At 44.3% G+C, this 19,697-nt stretch overlaps 1 protein-coding gene across 7 annotated transcripts in view; it reads right to left on the reverse strand.

Moving 5' to 3' along the window:
• actn4 (actinin, alpha 4) overlaps positions 1-16,837 on the reverse strand; it is a 43,292-nt gene extending 26,455 nt beyond the window's left edge. For 3 of the 7 annotated variants that reach the window (XM_078792745.1, XM_078792744.1, XM_078792746.1), the window contains exon 1: positions 16,461-16,836. In XM_078792745.1, coding sequence (XP_078648871.1) covers positions 16,461-16,586 — 126 coding nt within the window. In that variant the 5' untranslated portion in view covers positions 16,587-16,836. Of the gene's footprint in view, positions 1-16,460 lie in introns of all 7 variants that reach the window. The other 4 variants (XM_058081050.2, XM_058081047.2, XM_078792747.1 and 1 more) reach the window with 3 other exon arrangements.
• Between the last annotated feature and the right edge of the window lie 2,860 nt (positions 16,838-19,697).

Genomic DNA, 19,697 nt, shown 5'->3' on the forward strand with positions numbered 1-19,697 from the left:
GAAGTGCACAAAGAGAAATCACATTGAAATGAAATCACATTAGAAATCAGTGAGCGCTGGCACTGGTGTGCACATTTCTTTTCTGTTTCCCTCATATCACACCATCGCTTCTTTTTCCCTCCACGGCCAATCAGCGGCCAACTAATCCACTTCCTGCCCTGAGTGGAGCGTTACAGGAAGCGGCGGGGGCGGAGGGCGTCCATGTTCATAGTCCAGGAATGCAGCAACCGCATCCAACGGGAACGGGAAGCTAAAAATTAACCCCTGAGCGTGTCCGTCCTGCAAACCACCTGAGGACGAACTGCAGCCAGGGGATGCTCAGATGATTCAGGACAGTCAAATGAATCACATCAACCGCCGACACGGTTAGTTTTCTTAGGTCGGAAATCTCAGCGGAAAGACCAACTTCATTTTTGGTTTTAAGTTGCCAGCCGCCAACAGCTTGAGGCTCGTTGCCACAAGATGATGTCAGGTCTTTCCTGCAGCCGCTGAGCAGCTTATCGCAAGCTCACAATCACGGCAGAGCGATAAATACAAATAAAGATGGAGGTGCTGCAGCTGGCTGGAAGGGGCTCCTAAATCCTAATGAATCACTGCAGTTCCAATAAGGACGAGGCACATTCACACACAAGTCTTGCTGGACAGCATCAAACTATCTCAGCTAAAAGGGAACTTAAACTAATCTAATAATGTATCACTTTGTGGTAATTAGCTCTAACAACATTTATCACACTGGGCGGATCACAGGACAAAAGAGGATCTGCTTTCTTTGTTCCCAGTAAGGCAGGCATCAATTAGACCAGGGGTATCCAAAAGGCTTATCCCATTTTTATTGGCACCTGTCAAATTAAAAATAAAATCACACAAATTTGCTAAGTTTTAGATGGGTAGGTTTTAGCGTAGCAAAGTATATTTTTCTATATGACGCCTTGACACTCGATGAAAAATAATGATCAGACAAGGCGAAAAACACACTACACTACATACTTTTAGACATATCTAAACTATACCCGAATTAACACCAAGTCACGCAGAACACATGAAGGACATTTTATAAAGAATGTAGTCATAAAAAGACTGAATACAAGACAGATTGCTCTGAATTGGTCGTTGCAAGGGAGGGAGAGAGACAGGCTTATTGGCGAAGGAAGTTTCAATAACAAGACCACTACATTGCTTGGTTGTTACTGTCCATTCCATAGTATCACATTATCACAGATACCATATTTATTGTTCATGATGGTTGGGGCGGGCATTGAGCGAATGTTATTCTGACTTTCTTTGACGCACCAGAGTCTTGCCTTGTGCTTGGGAGACATAATGAAGGGGGAAAAGTTGTCAAAAGTAGTCAAATGACTAAAAAAAAACTACATTATGTATTCTAGGGCTGCAACTAATTATTTTCTTAGGTTAGGCCACCTTCACTCGCTTGTTTTTCCTAAGTCGACAGTATGAGAGGCTCAGCATATGTACATTTTTAACTCAAAAGCAATTAATAGGATACTAAAATAGTTGTAGATTAATCATCAATCCGTCCAATTGAATTGTTGCAGCTCTAATAACTTGAATGAATAATGTATGGGTGTGTGGGCATCGGAACACAAGGACCACCTGTATATCTGATGATGTAAGAATGAATAGACTTTACCATTTTTAATCTGGGCTGTACCATTCATGCCATACATGGTCAATCCAACAACCAAAAGTGAAACTACATTCCTTGATCTGCAAGTACAGCTTCTTCCTTGACACCTGTGCCAACCCTCGAAGTAGGTTTGAGCAAATTACTGATTTCCTTTCCACACCATAACCACTGCCCTCACAAATGCAGCGCAAATGACTCGTGGAAGCCGGAGTGGTCGACATGTACAGTACAACCTCCTTGAGAGGATGTCTCGCTCCGTTGGGAGTTGTTCAGGCTAAACAAAGTCACCTCATGACTGCTACAAGGTTGCAAGGTGACATGTTTTCCAAAATGAAGCATGACTGTAGTAAAAGACACTGATAGTTGACTGGAGCTGGTAAATCATTTTTCAAAACGCATACAGTATGGATGTTGAGAGAGGTTCTCCCAATTGTGAACACAAACCAGCACCAACGTTTTCCATCTTGGTCAACAGCTTTCATTAAACTTTAACATGAAGTCCGTCAACTTTGGAAAAAACGCAAATGAAGGTCAAACACAGCAGGTGTGTCCAAAGTCCGGCCTGGGGGGCTCTTTATTTGCATTTTCCCAAACAGAAACACATTAATGGCAATAACAAAAATCTTTTTTTTTCTTAAAAAAGGTGACCAATCATTATTTAGAGTTAGAATGTTGTATTCTCATGCTAAACAATGCCTAAGCTTCATATTATGAGGTTTGCGCATTTGGAAGTGAGCCCTGAAAGACGTTCGGGATTGCCCGGTTTCAGAGTTTTTTTCTCACCGTGACATCACAGCTGGCTGGGACTTCCTTATATGGGCATTCCTTGGTACAAGCTGTACAATCACACCGTAGTGGGCTTGCTGTGGGTGTAATAAGTTTAAACAAACTATCTTGGAAATCCAAGAAAAAGCAGCTGACACAGGTGCGGATTCTGGAAGACCTGGAAAGCTTTCTGTGCGGGTTATCGTGAGCAGCTGCTCTATAGAAGTCCACAGCTCAATACAATGGGCTGGAAATGAGCATAATATATTTTGTCCTGCATTGAATTGCATCTAGCCTTTAACTGACTGGCCTAATATGAAATGAAGTCTTTATATAGACCTCCTGTATATGACATTCAATACAACTGTGTTGCAGGGTTAAGGAAAAAGTAAGAGCTAACAGATATAGGAGTCTTCTCAGTAAATGAGCATATGACTTAAATCTCACTACCATCATTACTAACACACACCCACTTGTGAATGCGTGTGTGCAATGGGAGCGTTTTTCCCACAGTTCCAATCAGGAGCTTGGCAGGGCCGCTGGGAGCTGCTAGTGCAAAGCATCAGCTGTTTGTGTTGGCCTTTTATTAAAACCGCTGGCTGAATGTTTCCAGAGCCCCAAACTAAGACTGCCGTGTTGATTATGTCACGCTGAAGGACACGCAAATCGCCACGCTGAGGCGAACCAGCGCAGAGGTTTCTGTAAACCTTCAGCGCCAAAACAACGGAAAAGAAACAACCTTCTTCTGTTTGTGCAAAGCGACCTTATCTGGTTGACATGTGAAAGAGTGGAAGACATTATTGGCCGGAAAAAAAGACGTCATTACTCTAAAAAGGTGTTGAAAAGGTTCGTTTGAAACTTAGTCACCAGAAGCAGACTCTGACTCAGAGTTTTGTGGCGAGGAGTGGCCTTTTTCCTCCTTAATTCCTGACACATGAAGCAGCCACTAGTTGAGGCTAGGACTTTAGGTTTCGTACGTGGAAGCTTTTGAAACTGGATATCTATTTTTTTTTAAATTTCAGTTTAAGCAACAAATAAACAATAAAATATAAACTTTTTTGAACTTTTTATCAACTTAGCAATCTTTGTAGCTACTCCTTTTTCGCTGGTGCTCGCCTGTTTCTTCACGGGCGGGAGGCAGGGCATCAAAACTAGAAATCGGAATGTTAGTCTGGGGTTCCCATCCATGTCCAACCCACCAGAGTATTCCTGGTGACCCTACATAAGCCTAGGGTGTCCAAAGCACGGCCCAGGAGACACTTGTGGACTGTGGCTCCTTTTTTTGTAGGCCTTGGCACATTGTAGGAACAAAATAAACAAAAAAGCCCCAGCAAAAATATTATATATTATATAGAAATATTGCAAAAGGGTGTCAACGTCAAGGCCTGGGGGCCAGATTTTATGTTTATGTGGCCTGCAAAAGGCTGGAAATAATGCACTTCCAAAAATTATGATTACAGGACCACGAGTTTGACACCCTATGGTGTAAAGTAACAAGGAATAGATGACATACATGTTCAAAACTAATAACACCAAAATGTGTGTTTCAACACCACCACAAATAGATTGCAGTCCTGTGGACATGCACATTGTTAGCACGCTACTAAATTCGCAGTGTGTGGCTGACACGGCAGCAGGTGAGCATTAGCGCTGACAGACTACAAAAAAAAGTGTGAATTAGCACGCATGCTTGCAGCGTGAGCGAGCGCTTGTGGTATGAGAGGCGCTTCACTTTCAACAGTCGCTATAAAAGCAGACGCCTCCTGTGCTACCTCACACACGCCCCGGGGAGAGCGCTGCACGGAGGTCAAAGGGCACCTCTGCCAAAGGCAAACGCGCGTGGACGAAGAGGGTGAGAAGGAGGAGGCGAATAAAACCACAGCACGGCCGCTGGTGTGAAAATGCGGCTCGACGGGAGTTTCAGGCCGGCCCAGTTGCTCGGCAGCATCGTCACGGTAACAGGCTCTTCCTGCCCCTCCTCCTGCCTCCTCCTCTTCCTCCTTTCCACCCGCCTTGCAAGCTTTTACCTTATAAGGCAACGCACCAAACTGCCTGTCACCGCGGCGATGGTGATGTAAGAGGGCAAGAACTCGCCCCCCCTGGCAACTTTCAAGGTGACAGTGCATTTTGCTTCCTGACTGGCCACCTTGTGTGTTTGACCATTCAAGTGTAAGACGACACCACCAACACACACACACACACACACACACACACACACACGATTGAAAACCTGCAGACAAAGAGGGGCACAGGAAGTTAAATCAAAAACAAGATAAAGTCCTGTTTCCTCTGTGCTCACATTCAGTATCTTTTGGGGAGTGTCCTCAAATGGCCTTAACACGCTGTGCTAGCTTTGAAAGAAGACATGAGTCAACCAGAGTTGGAGTAAAATCGTTTTAGTTAATGAGGTTACATTACAGTGAGAAAATATGGAGAAGGAATGCGACCAGTCGTCAGCAGGGAGCGAGGCCTTGTAAAAGTCCATCCAGACCAGGGGCAAGCGTTTCCGCTGGTTGATGACCCATACAAAAAAAAAAAACACACACACACTCTGTGCAGCTTGGTCACACATTCCACAGCACACACACACACACAAACACAATAATCCCCCCCTTTATGGCTTCATCGTTCCCTGGCCGTATGCCTGAGCCACACATGCGCAAGCATGCATGGACGCACACGAGCATTCGACAAAACGGATGCCAACGCAAATCTCCGTGCAAATGGACGTCAAGCCTAAGAGCCAAGTGTGTCACTCTGACCGTCAAGTAGCCAGACAGGAGAAGTCAGTTCTGGACAAGAGCCCTTAGATGATCAGAAAGTGCACAAAGCAAGGCCCGGACCCGCATGCTCAGATGAGTTTGCTGTGGAAGAATTACACCGGGTCCAATCGGTGGCCTCTGACCTCACAAAACCAAGTGTCCCACACAGACACGCTCCCACGGCCTTACTGAAACTCCACATTTTCTCCGCTTCCTGTAGCTGGGCCAATACTTTTGTCCAAGTAGAGTGCAGTCTCGACTTCAAAGAGTCGGGAGCAGGAAAATGAGCGCTCATTCAAGCCAGTTCATGAATGCCTCCTCCTCCTCCTGAGGTTGGGTGCGGCTGGGGGTCTTTTTTCACTTTCCAGATTACCTTTCCTCCTCTGCGTGTGTGGAGATGCTGCCATTGGCGTGTGCTCACTTTTACACGGTGTGAAAGAACAACCACCGAAAAGCGATGGGCATGCACAGGCAAAGGCTAGATCATGCTAGCTGTACCATTCTGAGTTGCCAACACCCGTATTGAGCCGACCCGGGACGTACTTTGTCGAGAGAATCAACACTATTCTGTAAGACCTCAATGGCTTCAGTTTGACAGACAATCGATGGCACCAGATACCCCCAGAAACGCGGTTAGTTAGGAGCTCGTTTTTGTCTCACAGGGAAGTAGATATCACGTTCACAGGGTACATACTAACTTTTTCAAGTGTGTCTGAGCAATTTTGCTCCTGTCATTATAACCACGTCTGTCTTGTCCTCAAAACACTTTGTGTGTCTTTGTTTAACGGACATAAATACATAGCGTGTCCAGCCTTACGATGGGGATATATATAGTAGGTTATTTAAAATAACTGTTTAATTAAGACTTGATGAGAATAAAATAGCATGAAGATGATGGCCACACTGTATGGGTGGAGATGTTCTTGGTAAATTAAGTTTAAACAACAGATAAATAAACAGACAGTTGACAGCACTAATCGTGATGAAAGTTGGACACTCAATTAATTGTCTATCAAGTTGAGCAGGACAGATTTCTAATTACCTATTTACCCTGGGAATTGTCTAACAGTGGAACTAGGCAATAACATCATTAATAAATTGAATTAATCCATGTGATAAATATCAGCCAATGTCACTCATAGACGATCGGTACCAGAATTACAGTATAAAACCATAGATGACACACTAACCAACATAAATAACAACCATGGCAGCCAGTGGAAAACAAATTGCCGGTATGGGTCAAACCTAAACCAGTCCATTATCCTTGTGCCCTAGATATATATACACACACACACACACACACAACACCCCCCACCCCTCCCCTTGGGCCCCTGAGGGCGGAGGGCTCACTCATGGTGGCTGCGTGGTCTAAAAGGGGCGGGGATCACAGCTCCAAATCTGTGTAATCCCTTTAAAATGACTTGAATATTACACCCCCACCATCGTGCTACTATAAAGTAGTAGTGGAGACGGTGAGTCATCGGACGTCTGATGCCTCTCCTGCTGGGGGATCAGAAGAACAGATGTAAAGGTATATGTTGGTGTGTGGACCTGAGGAGATGCTCATGTGGTCCAACTAAATCTAACTAACTAACCAACTAATCACTAAACCAGACTAATTCATATTGTGTATTTATTGCACTGTAATCATTGTCTCCAAATACCACAACAGCACGTTGGATATTGTTAACGCCTAAAATGGTTGTTTTTTTGCCCAAAAAAAACCATTGTCGTGCATGAGTTTTGTAGCAGCAGTTGTGCTCAGATCAGCAAGCTGTTTCGGGGCTGTTGCTAAGCAACCTGATATTACAGCATCTTATTTTTAGTTGCATCTCAGTAGCTGAAGTCCATGTTATGGCCAGGTCGTCCGCTGATGGACTAATGGAGCGTTTGTTAACAAGCGCTCGGCTGCTCCTCTAAATACTTGGACTATTAGTTACACATTAGCTCTTCACGTTTGAGACACAGCCCTGAACTAGCACAAAAATAGCCCATCAGAGCCAGCGCACACAAAGCGTCCGCTGCAAATATCCATCACAGAGGTGCTACCAGAACCAGAAATGTAGCGTCAGGACGCCTCTGCGTAGCGGCACTGGAAATGACAACGCTGAGAGTCAGACGGGGGCCAACAGAGGAGTCTTTGTTAACTACATAATCCCCCCCAGGCCAGCTTTGATTGGATCAGACAGGATGGGAGGCTCGTGGCCCACAGCGGGCGACTTTGCTGACCCAAATAAAGACCAAACATGGCGGACAACTTTCCAGCATAGCAGCGGCTGTAACCATCTACTGCCTTTTTCAAAATGTGCACACATGAAGACAATCATAGCACCATCAAGTTCAACCTCCTCAGTGTCCCAACAGCTGGAAACTTAAGTGAAGCGTTGTGTGTCTCCATTGTGGAGAAATTTAGACTGTCTAAATTTAGAGAGCTCACTAACTTTGGAGTGGCGGCCATATCTGATGGGATGACTCCTTGCATTTGCGTTTTGCAGACATATTCATGGTGTTACTCCCATAAAGCAAACAAACGGAAGAAAAGCTAAGTACGGGCTTTGCTCGACTTTTTATTTTTATGAAGACAACAAAGTCAGGGGAAACGAAAGACATACCGAAGCAGAACAGACAAAAATGACCCGATGTGGTTGTGACTTCCTCTTTTGGGCTCGGGGGTGTACTGCAGTCACATGTGCAGCTTTGCCTTTGACACTTCCTGGTGACGTAATGAGTGAGTGGTCAGTAAAATGACACTGAATGTAAAATTGGGACAACTGCTTGTTACTGTTGGATTTACAGGTAACCTCATCCTCTCTCAGGTCCGCCTCTGACACTTTGCGCATGTGGTGACTTCATGTTTGAAACTGCAATGAACAGAAAACCACAAAAACCACAGAGATTTCCTTCCTCTGTCTTCCACTTCATCAGGATGACTGACACCAAGTCCCTCCTACCCCCCCAGTTCATACCCTAATTCACTTGACTGCAACTTGAGAGCCATCTCAGCAGTGGTTTGCCATACAATCCCTGTACGGTGGCAGTATGCATCGCCATTTGGCTTCCTTTTACCACAGTTTGCATTAAAAGTGAAAGACAGGAAGTATTTCACGGGTTGTGCATTTACTCAAATCAATCAAGCGGTCATGAAAGGCAACGTGTTCGCCGCAGGAGCAGTGATTCAGACGTGCAGACATCCCATAAGGGTGCAGCCCCACCTTTGGACCAGGGGTGTCCAAACGTTTTCCAGAGAGGGCTGCATAATGAAAATAAAAGGATGCATGATATTTGGTAAAGCAACACATGTCAACACATTGTAGAAATTAAATAAACATTAAAAAAAACAGCAAAAATGTGTTAGAAGAATAAAATCATGCCAATCCTTCATCGCAATGCTCTAGGATATGTCTTCCCCGTCAAGAGAAGAGAGGAACCGGAAGATGCTCATGTTTGGAATTCCAGAAGATTCAAAGCAATCAGGGTTGACCACTAATTGAATAATTGTTGCCAATCACAAACAACTTCAAGCTGGAAATCACAGAGTTAGCCAAGGTGTAAATGAATCACCCTTACACTCCCTCCTCTGTCATAGAGAAATATCAAATAAAAAAGGAGGACAAGTGGGAGGAGCTTGAAACGTGAGGACGAGTGATGCGTGAGGTGATGCATCTGGAGCGCATCAAGCAGCGCTCAGGAACCTGCAGGCCAACAACAATTCCTCCTGAATATTTCATGCCGCATTCATGCGCGGCTAGTGTCCCAGTTAGGGTCAGGTTTTTCCAGAATCCTGATTAATTCTTGTGGAAATCAGGATGAGTGAAACTAGCATGATGAACCGCCTCGCCAGCACACACACACACACAAATCACCCTTCACATGCACGTCTGTCCCACTCAGTCACGTCGGGATATAATCCCGTCATTTGATCTGGGGGTATAATCTCTGGCTGACTGACAGATGCTGCACAGCAACTGCGGCGGCGACCTCACGCCACTCCCACCGCTCGTTCCCGAGCTGCTGCATTGTGCGTCTTTATGAGACGCAAGTGGCCTTCTCCAGCTCTGTAGTGGCGTTTCCATGAATACGCTCTGCGGTTCCGGCTAGAGAGGCTGCACGGTGCCACCATGGAGACAGAAGACGATACCGATAGTCAAGAGGAAAGCGCACGGAGCAAGGAAGGACACGATACATGTGGGCGTTTATTCGCAAAAAACATATATGCTCGATTTTTAGTCATCTACAGGACGTACATCAGCCTCGTATCATCTTCAGCATTAGGAAAACAATATGTTGGCCCCTTTGAGGGATTACTTACGCAAACCACCTGTGAATTTGTGCAAACCCATCAATGATGGGTATGCTTCCCTTCTGCCAGCTTGATGCTGACGTTCTCCAATTTCCAGTTGGGGTGATGGTGTGAAGAAGAGTGCTGCATTCAAGGACTGCCAAACGGTGTGTGAAATCTCAACAAAAACATTCAGTGAAGCATAAAGTCACAAACATGTAAAAATTGTGGTCTTTCCAATAGTGCTATGCTGTATGTTTACCTGTATTATCACGTATTTATCAATTAGCGACTATAACAGATACTGCCTGCTGGGGTACACATGCATGCACTGGAGACCCTGAGCAGGATAAGTGGTATATAAAAATCAGACAGGGTGTTAAATGGACTGTGATTGATACGCAATATACATTCTAACCTTTAGAGTTTCATGAGCCTCATTCCCAAATACTGCTAGCTAAGGGTACATTACATTATTTGGCAAGTTGTCACAAACAACTAGTATCCCTCCTGAACTAAACATGTGGAGGTGGCTAAGTCGATGGAAAAACTTTAAAGTAACTTTAGAAGTGGGCTACAAACTAAAACTATTATTTCAACCAATAAGGAACTGCTATTACCAAAAAATTAGGGTTGGGCCATCATTTTTACATACCAGTACGAATCCTTAAAATGATAAAATGGCGTTGAGCGGTAGAAATGATAAACGGAAAAACCCAGTTGATGATGTGTGACTGTACTCCGCTGTAATCAAAGTAAGCTTACTTTTAATTTGATTTTTTATCATTATACGGGTTAAGGCTTGTAGATTTTTACACAAGACAAAGAGGAGAATAACTTTATGGTTCATCTCAAAAAAAAATTAAAAAATTATAAAAGCACTTTCCCACAAAAGCGACGCAGTTTCCCGTTTCCAAACCGAACCCAAGCGTGACACTCAACACCGACGTACGCAGCAAACGCCGCGCTCTTCCATCCCTGCTCCTAGCCCAACACAGATACTCGGCTGCAATCACGCCACTCATTTCATCAAAAACTATTTACTTCGTCTTTCAATAAATCTCAGCTCAAACCAAAACCATCAAGACGTTGGCGACCGCCCCAAAGCCAATTTGAAGCCAATCTGAATCGATCATTGGGAAACGCAGTCGATAGTCAGTGTAGCGGCCCAAAGGCAGTGTAGTGGCCCAAAGGCGGCACCGTCCTCCTCCACAGAGGGAGGGGGATAAACAGACCGGAAAGAATTCTCTGTAAATGAAAAACGCATTCCGCCAGGTCACCACAAGGCCGCCGAGCGTCAACAGGAAGATGGTCTCTGAAAGCACACAACTATTTTGAAGGAGGCACCCCCCCCCCCCCCAGGAGGACCTTCCCTCCACATGTGCAGTCCTACAAACCCTCAGCTCTCTGAAAAAACAGGACACCCCGTCGCTCCTTCTCAGCAAATACCCCCCCTCCCCTCTTCCCACAGGCCCAGCAGTCAACAATGAGCCACCAAAGGAATGTTGCAGCCCCCCCCCCAAAAAAACCCTACGTCCGCCTGAGCTCTATCACGCTGTCCAATGGCTGCACAGAGGTGGAAAGATGGGGGGGCGCTACATTCCTCACTGCTGTGTCCTCTGGCTGGCTGTCTGCTGGATCCGTTTGGGTCCAGATTGTGGAGGGCGGTCAGCTGAAGGGGGGGTTACCCACAGCTGACCTGAAATCAGCTGGCAATGGAAGCGAGTGCTGGTGGATCAGAGACGCTCTAATGCAAAATCTAACGAGTCCGAAAAGAAAAAGAACGGCTCCATCAAATTGGACCCAAGCCAGAAGCAATCAACAGAACCGTTTGGACCAGCTGACACCCCTCCAGGACCAAGAAGCACAACCAATGCATCGCAGAAAACACACCCAACGTTTACTGCCTGTCATCCGATGCAGAGTAAACAGACATAGCCAGATTACACGCTGGCAGGGACGCGACAACGACGTCCCCGGCACGCCCTGAGTGACAACCAAGGTCCTGTCGGGTCACCACAGCCGTTCACATGATCCCACATTTCCCCACAAGAACACATGACATCACATTTACACGAGGAGCAGGGGTGTCCAAAGTGCAGAATACGGAAAATAGCAGACAAATTAAAAAGTTGCAACAAGACAATTGTCTTTTGTTGGATTAAAAAGGACAACATTTGCATGGAAACAGGAGTTCAGAACATTCACAGAGACAGATTCTCGCATCCCATTGAAAAATAATTCCAATGCATTTTCTCCACAGTCTGTGAATGCCCATTCCTAATGTGTTTTTACAGCGCCAACCCAGACCCGATGAGCTAGATCCACCTTCCTGCTTGCCGTCATGTCACAGAACAAACCAACATGCCAGCACCAGAGGGAAAGTGCGCACGCTCCCTGCCAACTTTGAAAACCATGGAATTATTCAGCATCAGGCTAGCAGAAATGTTGGGAAATTGGAAAAAAAAAGTTGTATTAAATGGCAGCCAAGACCCCACCCTTCCCTGTAGCCACTGCTCCATCCTGCCAGACACCCACAACCTGGGGAGGCTGTCAGCGTAGTAAAACATAAAAACGTCACAGCACGCACACACACGCCAGATGCAAACAAGAATATGTAAAATAACTCAACTCTGATCACTTTAGCAAACACAGGCCATGTTCTTTTTCACTGCTTCTCCATGTTTGCTCTTCCCGTCCCCGCACACCCCCCACCAAACCCCAAACCTTGACGGGAGAAATATGCGAAGCCTGATTGCAAACGGAAGATTGTTGCACATGGCGGCGTCATGGTGGCTCGCTCGGACGTGTCTCGACACGTGTCTCTCTACGGTGAGGAGGACTTCATGGCGGCTTCACCTGTAACACGCTGGCACCAGGCGCACAGGGGTGGGGACGGGAGAGGAGGTTGTAAACGCCTGTCATAAACAGTCCAAAGAGACAACTTGTTCCTGTGCGGAAGAAGCGGGACACATTTACAGGATACAACATCAGCTAGACTATGGAATGAGGTGCAATAGAGGACATTTATGATGATGTCATGATAACAATTTATTTATTTAACAACCCAATACAATACAGTCATGTGACTTTACTCATCTGTATACACCAGTCATTATTTGCACTATGACCCATTTATCATTGCACTAAAATGAATATATCTGCAATATGTCTTCTCCTGCGCAATATTATGTGTATATTTTGGATATATCTTGTATATAACTTGTTAATTTGTCTTTTTTTACTCTACTTTTGTATACTTTTTTTTTTTACTTGACTACTGCACTGAAAGCAGAAGCTCTCCAATCTTGTTGTACATCTTGTATAATGACAATAAAGGCCATTCCCATTGCTAGGTTCTGAGAGGTGTTACGCTCAAACCTTTCCAAAAGCTAACTTTTTGATCCAGCTCTTGTATTGGCTCTTATGGAGTATGACTCAGACAGGAAGTAGTGGAGATTTCATTGATGAAATTGTGAAAATTAATTTTGGTGACAACCAGGTACGGTGGCCTAAAAGGGGTAAATCTGTAGCGTGGCGACGTCCAAACACCAAATACCCCAACACCAAAACAAACAAATTAAAAATGCTACAATCACATCAACTCTGCAGTCAAATGATGCTGCAGTTTGGGGAACCAAAAAGACATGTGCTACGCTAACATCAGCTAACCTACGTTTCTCTCAATTAAATTTTGTCCTTTGCTGCATTTTTCTATTGCATTCATCATGCAGCCGACCAGTCCAGGGTGTAACCCGCCTTTCGCCCGAAGACAGCTGGGATAGGCTCCAGCATGCCGGCGACCTTAGTGAAGAAAATGGATGGATGGCTGGATTGCAACATTGCAACATGCAACATTGATGACGTGCGAGGATGTTACCATCTAATTTATATAATTGACCAGGACGCATGAGAGATTAGCAGTACTGATTGCAACGCGCACATACATCAGAAGTGACACACTGAAAGTAAAATCTTATCAGTAGTGCCAACTCATTCTGTGGCGGTCAAAATTAATTAGTGGCAGGCAACCACTGAAACACCAGCATTGAATAAATAGGTAAAACAGCCCAAAACAGGCAGCACAGTGGCCTAATGGTTAGCATGTTGAGATCTGGCGTTGAAATCTCAACTGAGCATCTTTGTGTGGAGTTTGCATGTTCTCCACGTGCGTGTTCCCTTCTCCCACATTCCGAAAACATCCATGTTAGGTGAACTGGCCACATGTATTAATGTGAGTGTGTTTGTATAGATGTGGCCCGAAGCCAGCTGGGATAGGCTCCAGCATACCGCCACTAGTGAGAAAATGGATATCAATGTGGGCTCTCCGGCATTTTTTGATGTTTTCAGCATGGAGCCATCTCAGGAAAAAGTTTGGACACCCCCACGCCGACCAGATAAGTGATACATCTCCCTTCCATCATATCTTAGATGGCAGTTGACAAGAGTCCGCACAGCCGCCGCACCCTCTCTCTATGGAACTTCCTCATGAAGCAACATGCCAGCGCCCTGTTCAAGCCCATCCTCAGCGCAGCAACGGACATGCCCACTTTTTATTTCTCCTTCCCGAAAAGATAACTACAGAAGGAATGTGCATGCATAACATTTTCTGTCCTAGTCTTGGTGGACTTTCTTTAAACAGGGTGTGGACTGGGTACCATTTATGCCATTTTTTGCCATCACAGAACAACAAACATACACCCCGGTCAGCTTTTTGTTCACTTGCACAACGACTGGCACAGTCAGCGAGGACACGCCGCAGGAATGCACCCTCGTTCGACCCACGCCGCCCCCACCGATGTCGAGCGAGCGCTGCTGCAAGGTGGGTCAGGCTTTCGTCCGCTCTGCATTTTGTCCCTTATCAATCAAGCACCAATCATCCACCACCAACGAGCGCTGATGTTTGTACAACTGTCAATAATTAGCCAGGTAGTATTCTGGTTCTGGTAGACTTTGGACCATCCACGCAGGAAAACTTCCCAGAAGAGCAGACTGACAGATGCCGGATGTGACAGCTATAAGAAAGAGTGAAGCTGTCAAAAAGCACAATGAATGCTGAATGGCATGTTGATACACAGCTACACAGTGTGTCAGTCATCTGACCAGTGAATAAGATAGAGGCGCACACACACATACACAATCATTCCACACTGTTAAGCAATAGTTCCCCATTATTCTTCCAACACACTCCCCGTGGAGGGATGGAAACTGTCGTGTTCTCTTCCCTCCTGCATTCATTTCAACACAAGGACATCTTGCCACGCCGCTAGTTGTTTTTCTGCAGCCTAGCAAAGTTTAACACCACCGTGTCCACAAAGTACTTTCCGCATGCGGTGGGCTCATTTTCCACTTGCAATATTAACAAGGCTGCATCACTAATGAAACAGCAACAAGACAAAGACTGCAAGCCCGAGCCCCAAAAATAAGGAACTATAACACACACAGTCATATGTACGGTTATGACGGAAAAAATAAAAGTTCACACTATTTTCCCCTGAGTATTTGTCATATGACACTCACACATAGCTCCTAACCACAGCTTCTTCAGCTGCAACGGCGCGTGAAATATTATCAATGTATGCTTATACAAGATCGCATCAATTGATCCACAGAGGGCTATGTACCCGAAAAATAAAAAAAAACATCACATATGTTTTTATATATTTTTTTAATTTGAAAAAGGCTAGAATAAATATATATTTTAAGTTTTGTGTTATTACTTATAAGCATCAACGTGCCTCTTTGTGCTATATTTTAGTTTAATTCAATTTCAACAATATGGTGGGCCAATAAAAAACTAACCCCAGGCCGCAACTGTTCCCGCGGGACACACTTTGGACATCCCTGCTGTACATTTTGTGTTGCATCCAAGGGCCGTCAGAACAAAGAAAATCCTATATTAATTAGCAAATATTTCAAATCTGCTGCCAGAAGAGACGTTCATGGGGAGCAGGGCAAGAGTGAACATTCCAGCGTATAATTAATCATGTAATAATTACACCACGACTGTGTGATCTAGTTCATTACTTTAAATACTGCAGTGTCTTATGACGTTTTTCATTTGTTAAAAAAAGGTAAGTAAGTAAGTAAGTAAGTAAGTTTTATTTATATAGCACCTTTCTCAGACAAAAGTCACAAAGTGCTTCACAAAAGGCAAAACACAGGGTTAAAATACACATAAAAAATACAATAAAACAATAAAGCAATGTACAATAAAAATAGACATAAAACAGTACATAAAAACAGTATACAATAAAATAGACATAAATATATTTGGAAGGCAATCCAAAATGCTAAAAAGTTATACATGTGTAAGGAAAAACCCTTCATGTCAACTTTGTGTTAGCGTCAAGATAGTAACATTTTTCTCCTTACACTGTGCCTTTTGCTTATTCTCCATTTTTATCGTTTTTTGAGGTGGACTGCATTACAATACGCGAACAGTCTAAAAAAACACACCGAGAACACCCACACACACACACGAATCCATGAACGCTACACTCCTTAAGTGGCATTTCACTTGTTAATGTTGGCTACAAGCTTTTCCAACTACTCCAGAAAATTCCTCCAGCCAAGTCTCGGCTTGGCCAACCCAGCCGAGACCACATACGGGCCGCGAGCGCCAAGCAAGCGGACCGGAAGCCGTCGAGAAGCCAGTACAAGTCAGCGTTCGGTTCCCTAAAGGCACACATGGATCAAGTTGGACTTTTTTGGACAATGTGGCGCCTTGTTTCCGTCCCCGGTGGGCGGCTTAGAGGGGAAAAGCCCTTCTATAAAGTGGCAGCAGCAATCCAGCTCGGCGGGAAAGTAGCGGAAATCATATTTTAATGAAATGGACCGAAGCAGCAGGGGGAGGGGGTGTACCGGGCCCGGGAGCGGAAAAATATGAGAAAGTGAGCCAAGCCGAGCAGCTGTGGGGCCCGTCTTCGCTCTTCGACCTCCCCGTCCCTCCCCTGCCATTTTCTTCCTCATTCCCGCCCGGCCCGACACGGCTCGGTTCTCTTACCTTCCTCTGCTGTTTCTCCCAGGCCGGATCCAGCAGCAGGTCCCGATCCCAGTCGTTCTCCTGCTCCATGTAGGTCTGCGCCCCGCCGGACGAGTACTGGTTGTTGGCGGCGTGATAGTCTACCATGTCGGCGACAGGAGGACTCCGAGAGCGCCACGCAAGTCTGTTCCGCAAAACAAAAAAAACCGTCAAACGAACCGGACGCGATCACAACCGAGTGTCAGAGGCGGGTTTGGGGACGGAAGCACGACGTAGGAAGGAGGCCTTCTCTCGCCGCTCTCGGCCGTCGCGGTGCGGGCTTATTTGGCTGGAGTATCCGGTGTGCGCAGGGAGGTCTGCTGGAAGAAGAAAAGCTTCTCCTCGGCGCAGTGAGGCTGCTGGGCGGAACCGGCCGCTCCTACCGGTAAGAGGGGCGGCACTTCCCATGGACCCTTTCAAAGTAAGGAATCCAGCCTCTACATGACTCAACTTGGCTGTTATTAAGATGACACACATGTCTGATAGGCAACGCTTTACGGTGCCGCTGTCAAATCAAAATCAGAATCAAAATGTTTTTTTATCATGTAGGTTTTTCTTCACAATCGATTCGTTTTTATTCCTTTATTTTGAAGGTAAGATTTAAGCGTTTGCGCTGTTGATAATTGACACAGGACGTTTTTCCTGCTGCTTGTATCGCTAATGAATATTCATGTAACCTTTGACCCGAACCCAGCCCCCGAATGAAACCTTCATCGGAATTATTAAAACGCCATGCAACACTTTGACGAGCTACAGTGACCCCTGGTGGTTGGTGGTGTTTTTTCACCGCATTGCAGACTTCAGCATCTTTAACAAAATATTTGTGCTGTGATTTGTGATTTGAATTCTAAGACAGTGCCACAATATGAGGCCTTTCCAGATGACACACTTGAAAATATATTCATGTATTTATACATATATACATTTATATTCATACACACACGCATTATAGTGCTACAGAGGTTTCTACAAGTACAAGAATTACTTCATTTTCTTGTAAAAACCCAGTTGAAGATAATGAGTCTTTAGTGGGTGATACATGAGCGACCTGTGATCTTTGGGGTCACTGTGAAGCATTACACTGTAAAAACTAAATAATTAACGAGGCTGGACTAAATGGTGGTGTTAAATCTACTTTGGAAGGTGTGTGTGTGTGTGTGTGTGTGTGTGTGCGCTGACTCCCCCACAAGTAGGTCACATTGCAAATGTCCTGATCCATTAACGTCATGAGCACATACATACTGTACAGTATGGAGGACGTGGCGTGAGCTGAAGCTGTAATGACACAGAGCAGCTCTGCAATGACTCAAAAGAACCACTAAGAAAAGCCCCCAACCGACTTTTCAATGCACTTCAGTCCAGGAGTGTCCAAACCGTTTTCCGCCAATACAGAAAATTGCCAAATACAGAAGGGGGCAATTTTTTGACGATACATTTTGTTCATTAAAGAAGCCAAAATCAATCCACTCAACCAAACTAAATAACCTGCCACGGGACCAAAGAAAGTTGCGGGTGCCAGCACTTTGCTAAAAAAGACACTATTGAATCCCATCTCGCCAGGATGTGCATGAAGTTCACATGAGCAATAAGTTCCAGATGTTATTTTTCATTGTTTTCTGCATATAAAAAATATATTCTCTATAAAATGCACTTTTTTGGTTCATATTTGGATCAGATCACTTGGATTTACGTTATTTCCTGTGGCGTTTATGGCTTTTTTCGGAACAATTAATGAAAGCATAGGTTCCACTGTATTGCAAAATAAATTAAGTGTTTAATCAAGTGAATAAATCATCTTTGCTAAATATGCATATTTGCATTGGATTGCATTAGATGCTGTAGTGTACCTAATACAATGTCTGGTTAATTGGGTGCATTCCGCCCATTTGAGCTCATTCAGATGCATAAAAGTAACATTTATCAAAGGTGAGAAGGCAAGAAGTAATCTCTCGCTATATTGCATTTTTCAGAAAATTAATTCATTAAAGATGGATATTTCATGAGACTATTGTATGTTATTAGTCAAAACATATTGAAATGCAAGTGATGTGTCATATTTTGGTCACTTGGCGGAAGTAATGACACAAAACATTGATGAGACGTTACCTTAACACTGCATGAAGTCAACCATGGAGTTCTCCTCCCATCCCATGTGGAGAGGGTAAATTTTGGGCTTCTTAAGTTTACAAGAAATATTGGCTAGCTGGAGGCCGTCTGGAGTCACTGCAGCATAGGAGTTGTGCAATGTGACGCAAACATTGAATAGTAAAATAACTTGAAAAGTTCTGAATGGATTTGGATGATATTTTCAGGGCTTGTCGAAAATTGTCGACATTTTGCTAAATTCATCTTTTACTCAAAGTAATTTTCTGCTATGACGGCCACATTCCTCAACTGATTGACATCAAATTCATTTCCACATAAAAAGAATTCCCGCTTTTGATGATTTAAAGTGTTCTATGTGATGAATGATTTAAAGAGTTCTAACTACTTCCACATTTCGCAACCGAATCAAAAATTAAAATTCTCAACTCATTTGGGACATTGAGCCTTCCCGATACATGCTAGATTAGCATGCTAATTTTAGTATTGGTTGCATGCTAGCATAGCATACTAGCAGTTCTAGCTATTTTGAAGCGTAGACACTTATATTAAGACTTAGCATGTCATGCTAGCTGTTAGCATGCTAAGGTTAGCATGTTAACATAGCCAGCATGCTTACAGCATAGTATCATTTTCATAGCTAGACACATGTAACCATTTAGCATTATTATGGTAGTTGTTAGCATGGTAAAATTGGCCTAGGAGCATTGCCATCTGTTGTCATAGACATATAAACACTTAGCACTGTTATGCTAGGTGTTGGCATGCTAACATCGGCACAGTGTCATTTTTAGCTGTTTTCATAGATAGACTATGATGTAGAAAATTCACACTATCATGCTAAGTGTTAGCATGCCGACATTGGTGTATATGACGCTTGGTGGACGTCTGCACTGTCCAAGTGCTTTTCTATCTTTACATTATCATAATATGCTTAGCATAGCATATAACAGTGGGACACTGTGTCTAAAGACACTAAAAACTCCCACACACAGGAACGCGTTGAACATTGAGCATTTGTAAACGATGAATACTTGAACTGGAGTGCATTTGTACCTCATAAATGAATGACGTCTGTTTGAGATCACCCAGAGCAGCAAGCATGTGGAAACAGAA

The sequence above is a fragment of the Doryrhamphus excisus genome, linkage group LG8 (genome assembly GCF_037039965.1).
Source record: "Doryrhamphus excisus strain RoL-2023G ecotype Guam linkage group LG8, RoL_Dexc_Guam_v1.1, whole genome shotgun sequence".
Taxonomy (NCBI): domain Eukaryota; kingdom Metazoa; phylum Chordata; class Actinopteri; order Syngnathiformes; family Syngnathidae; genus Doryrhamphus; species Doryrhamphus excisus.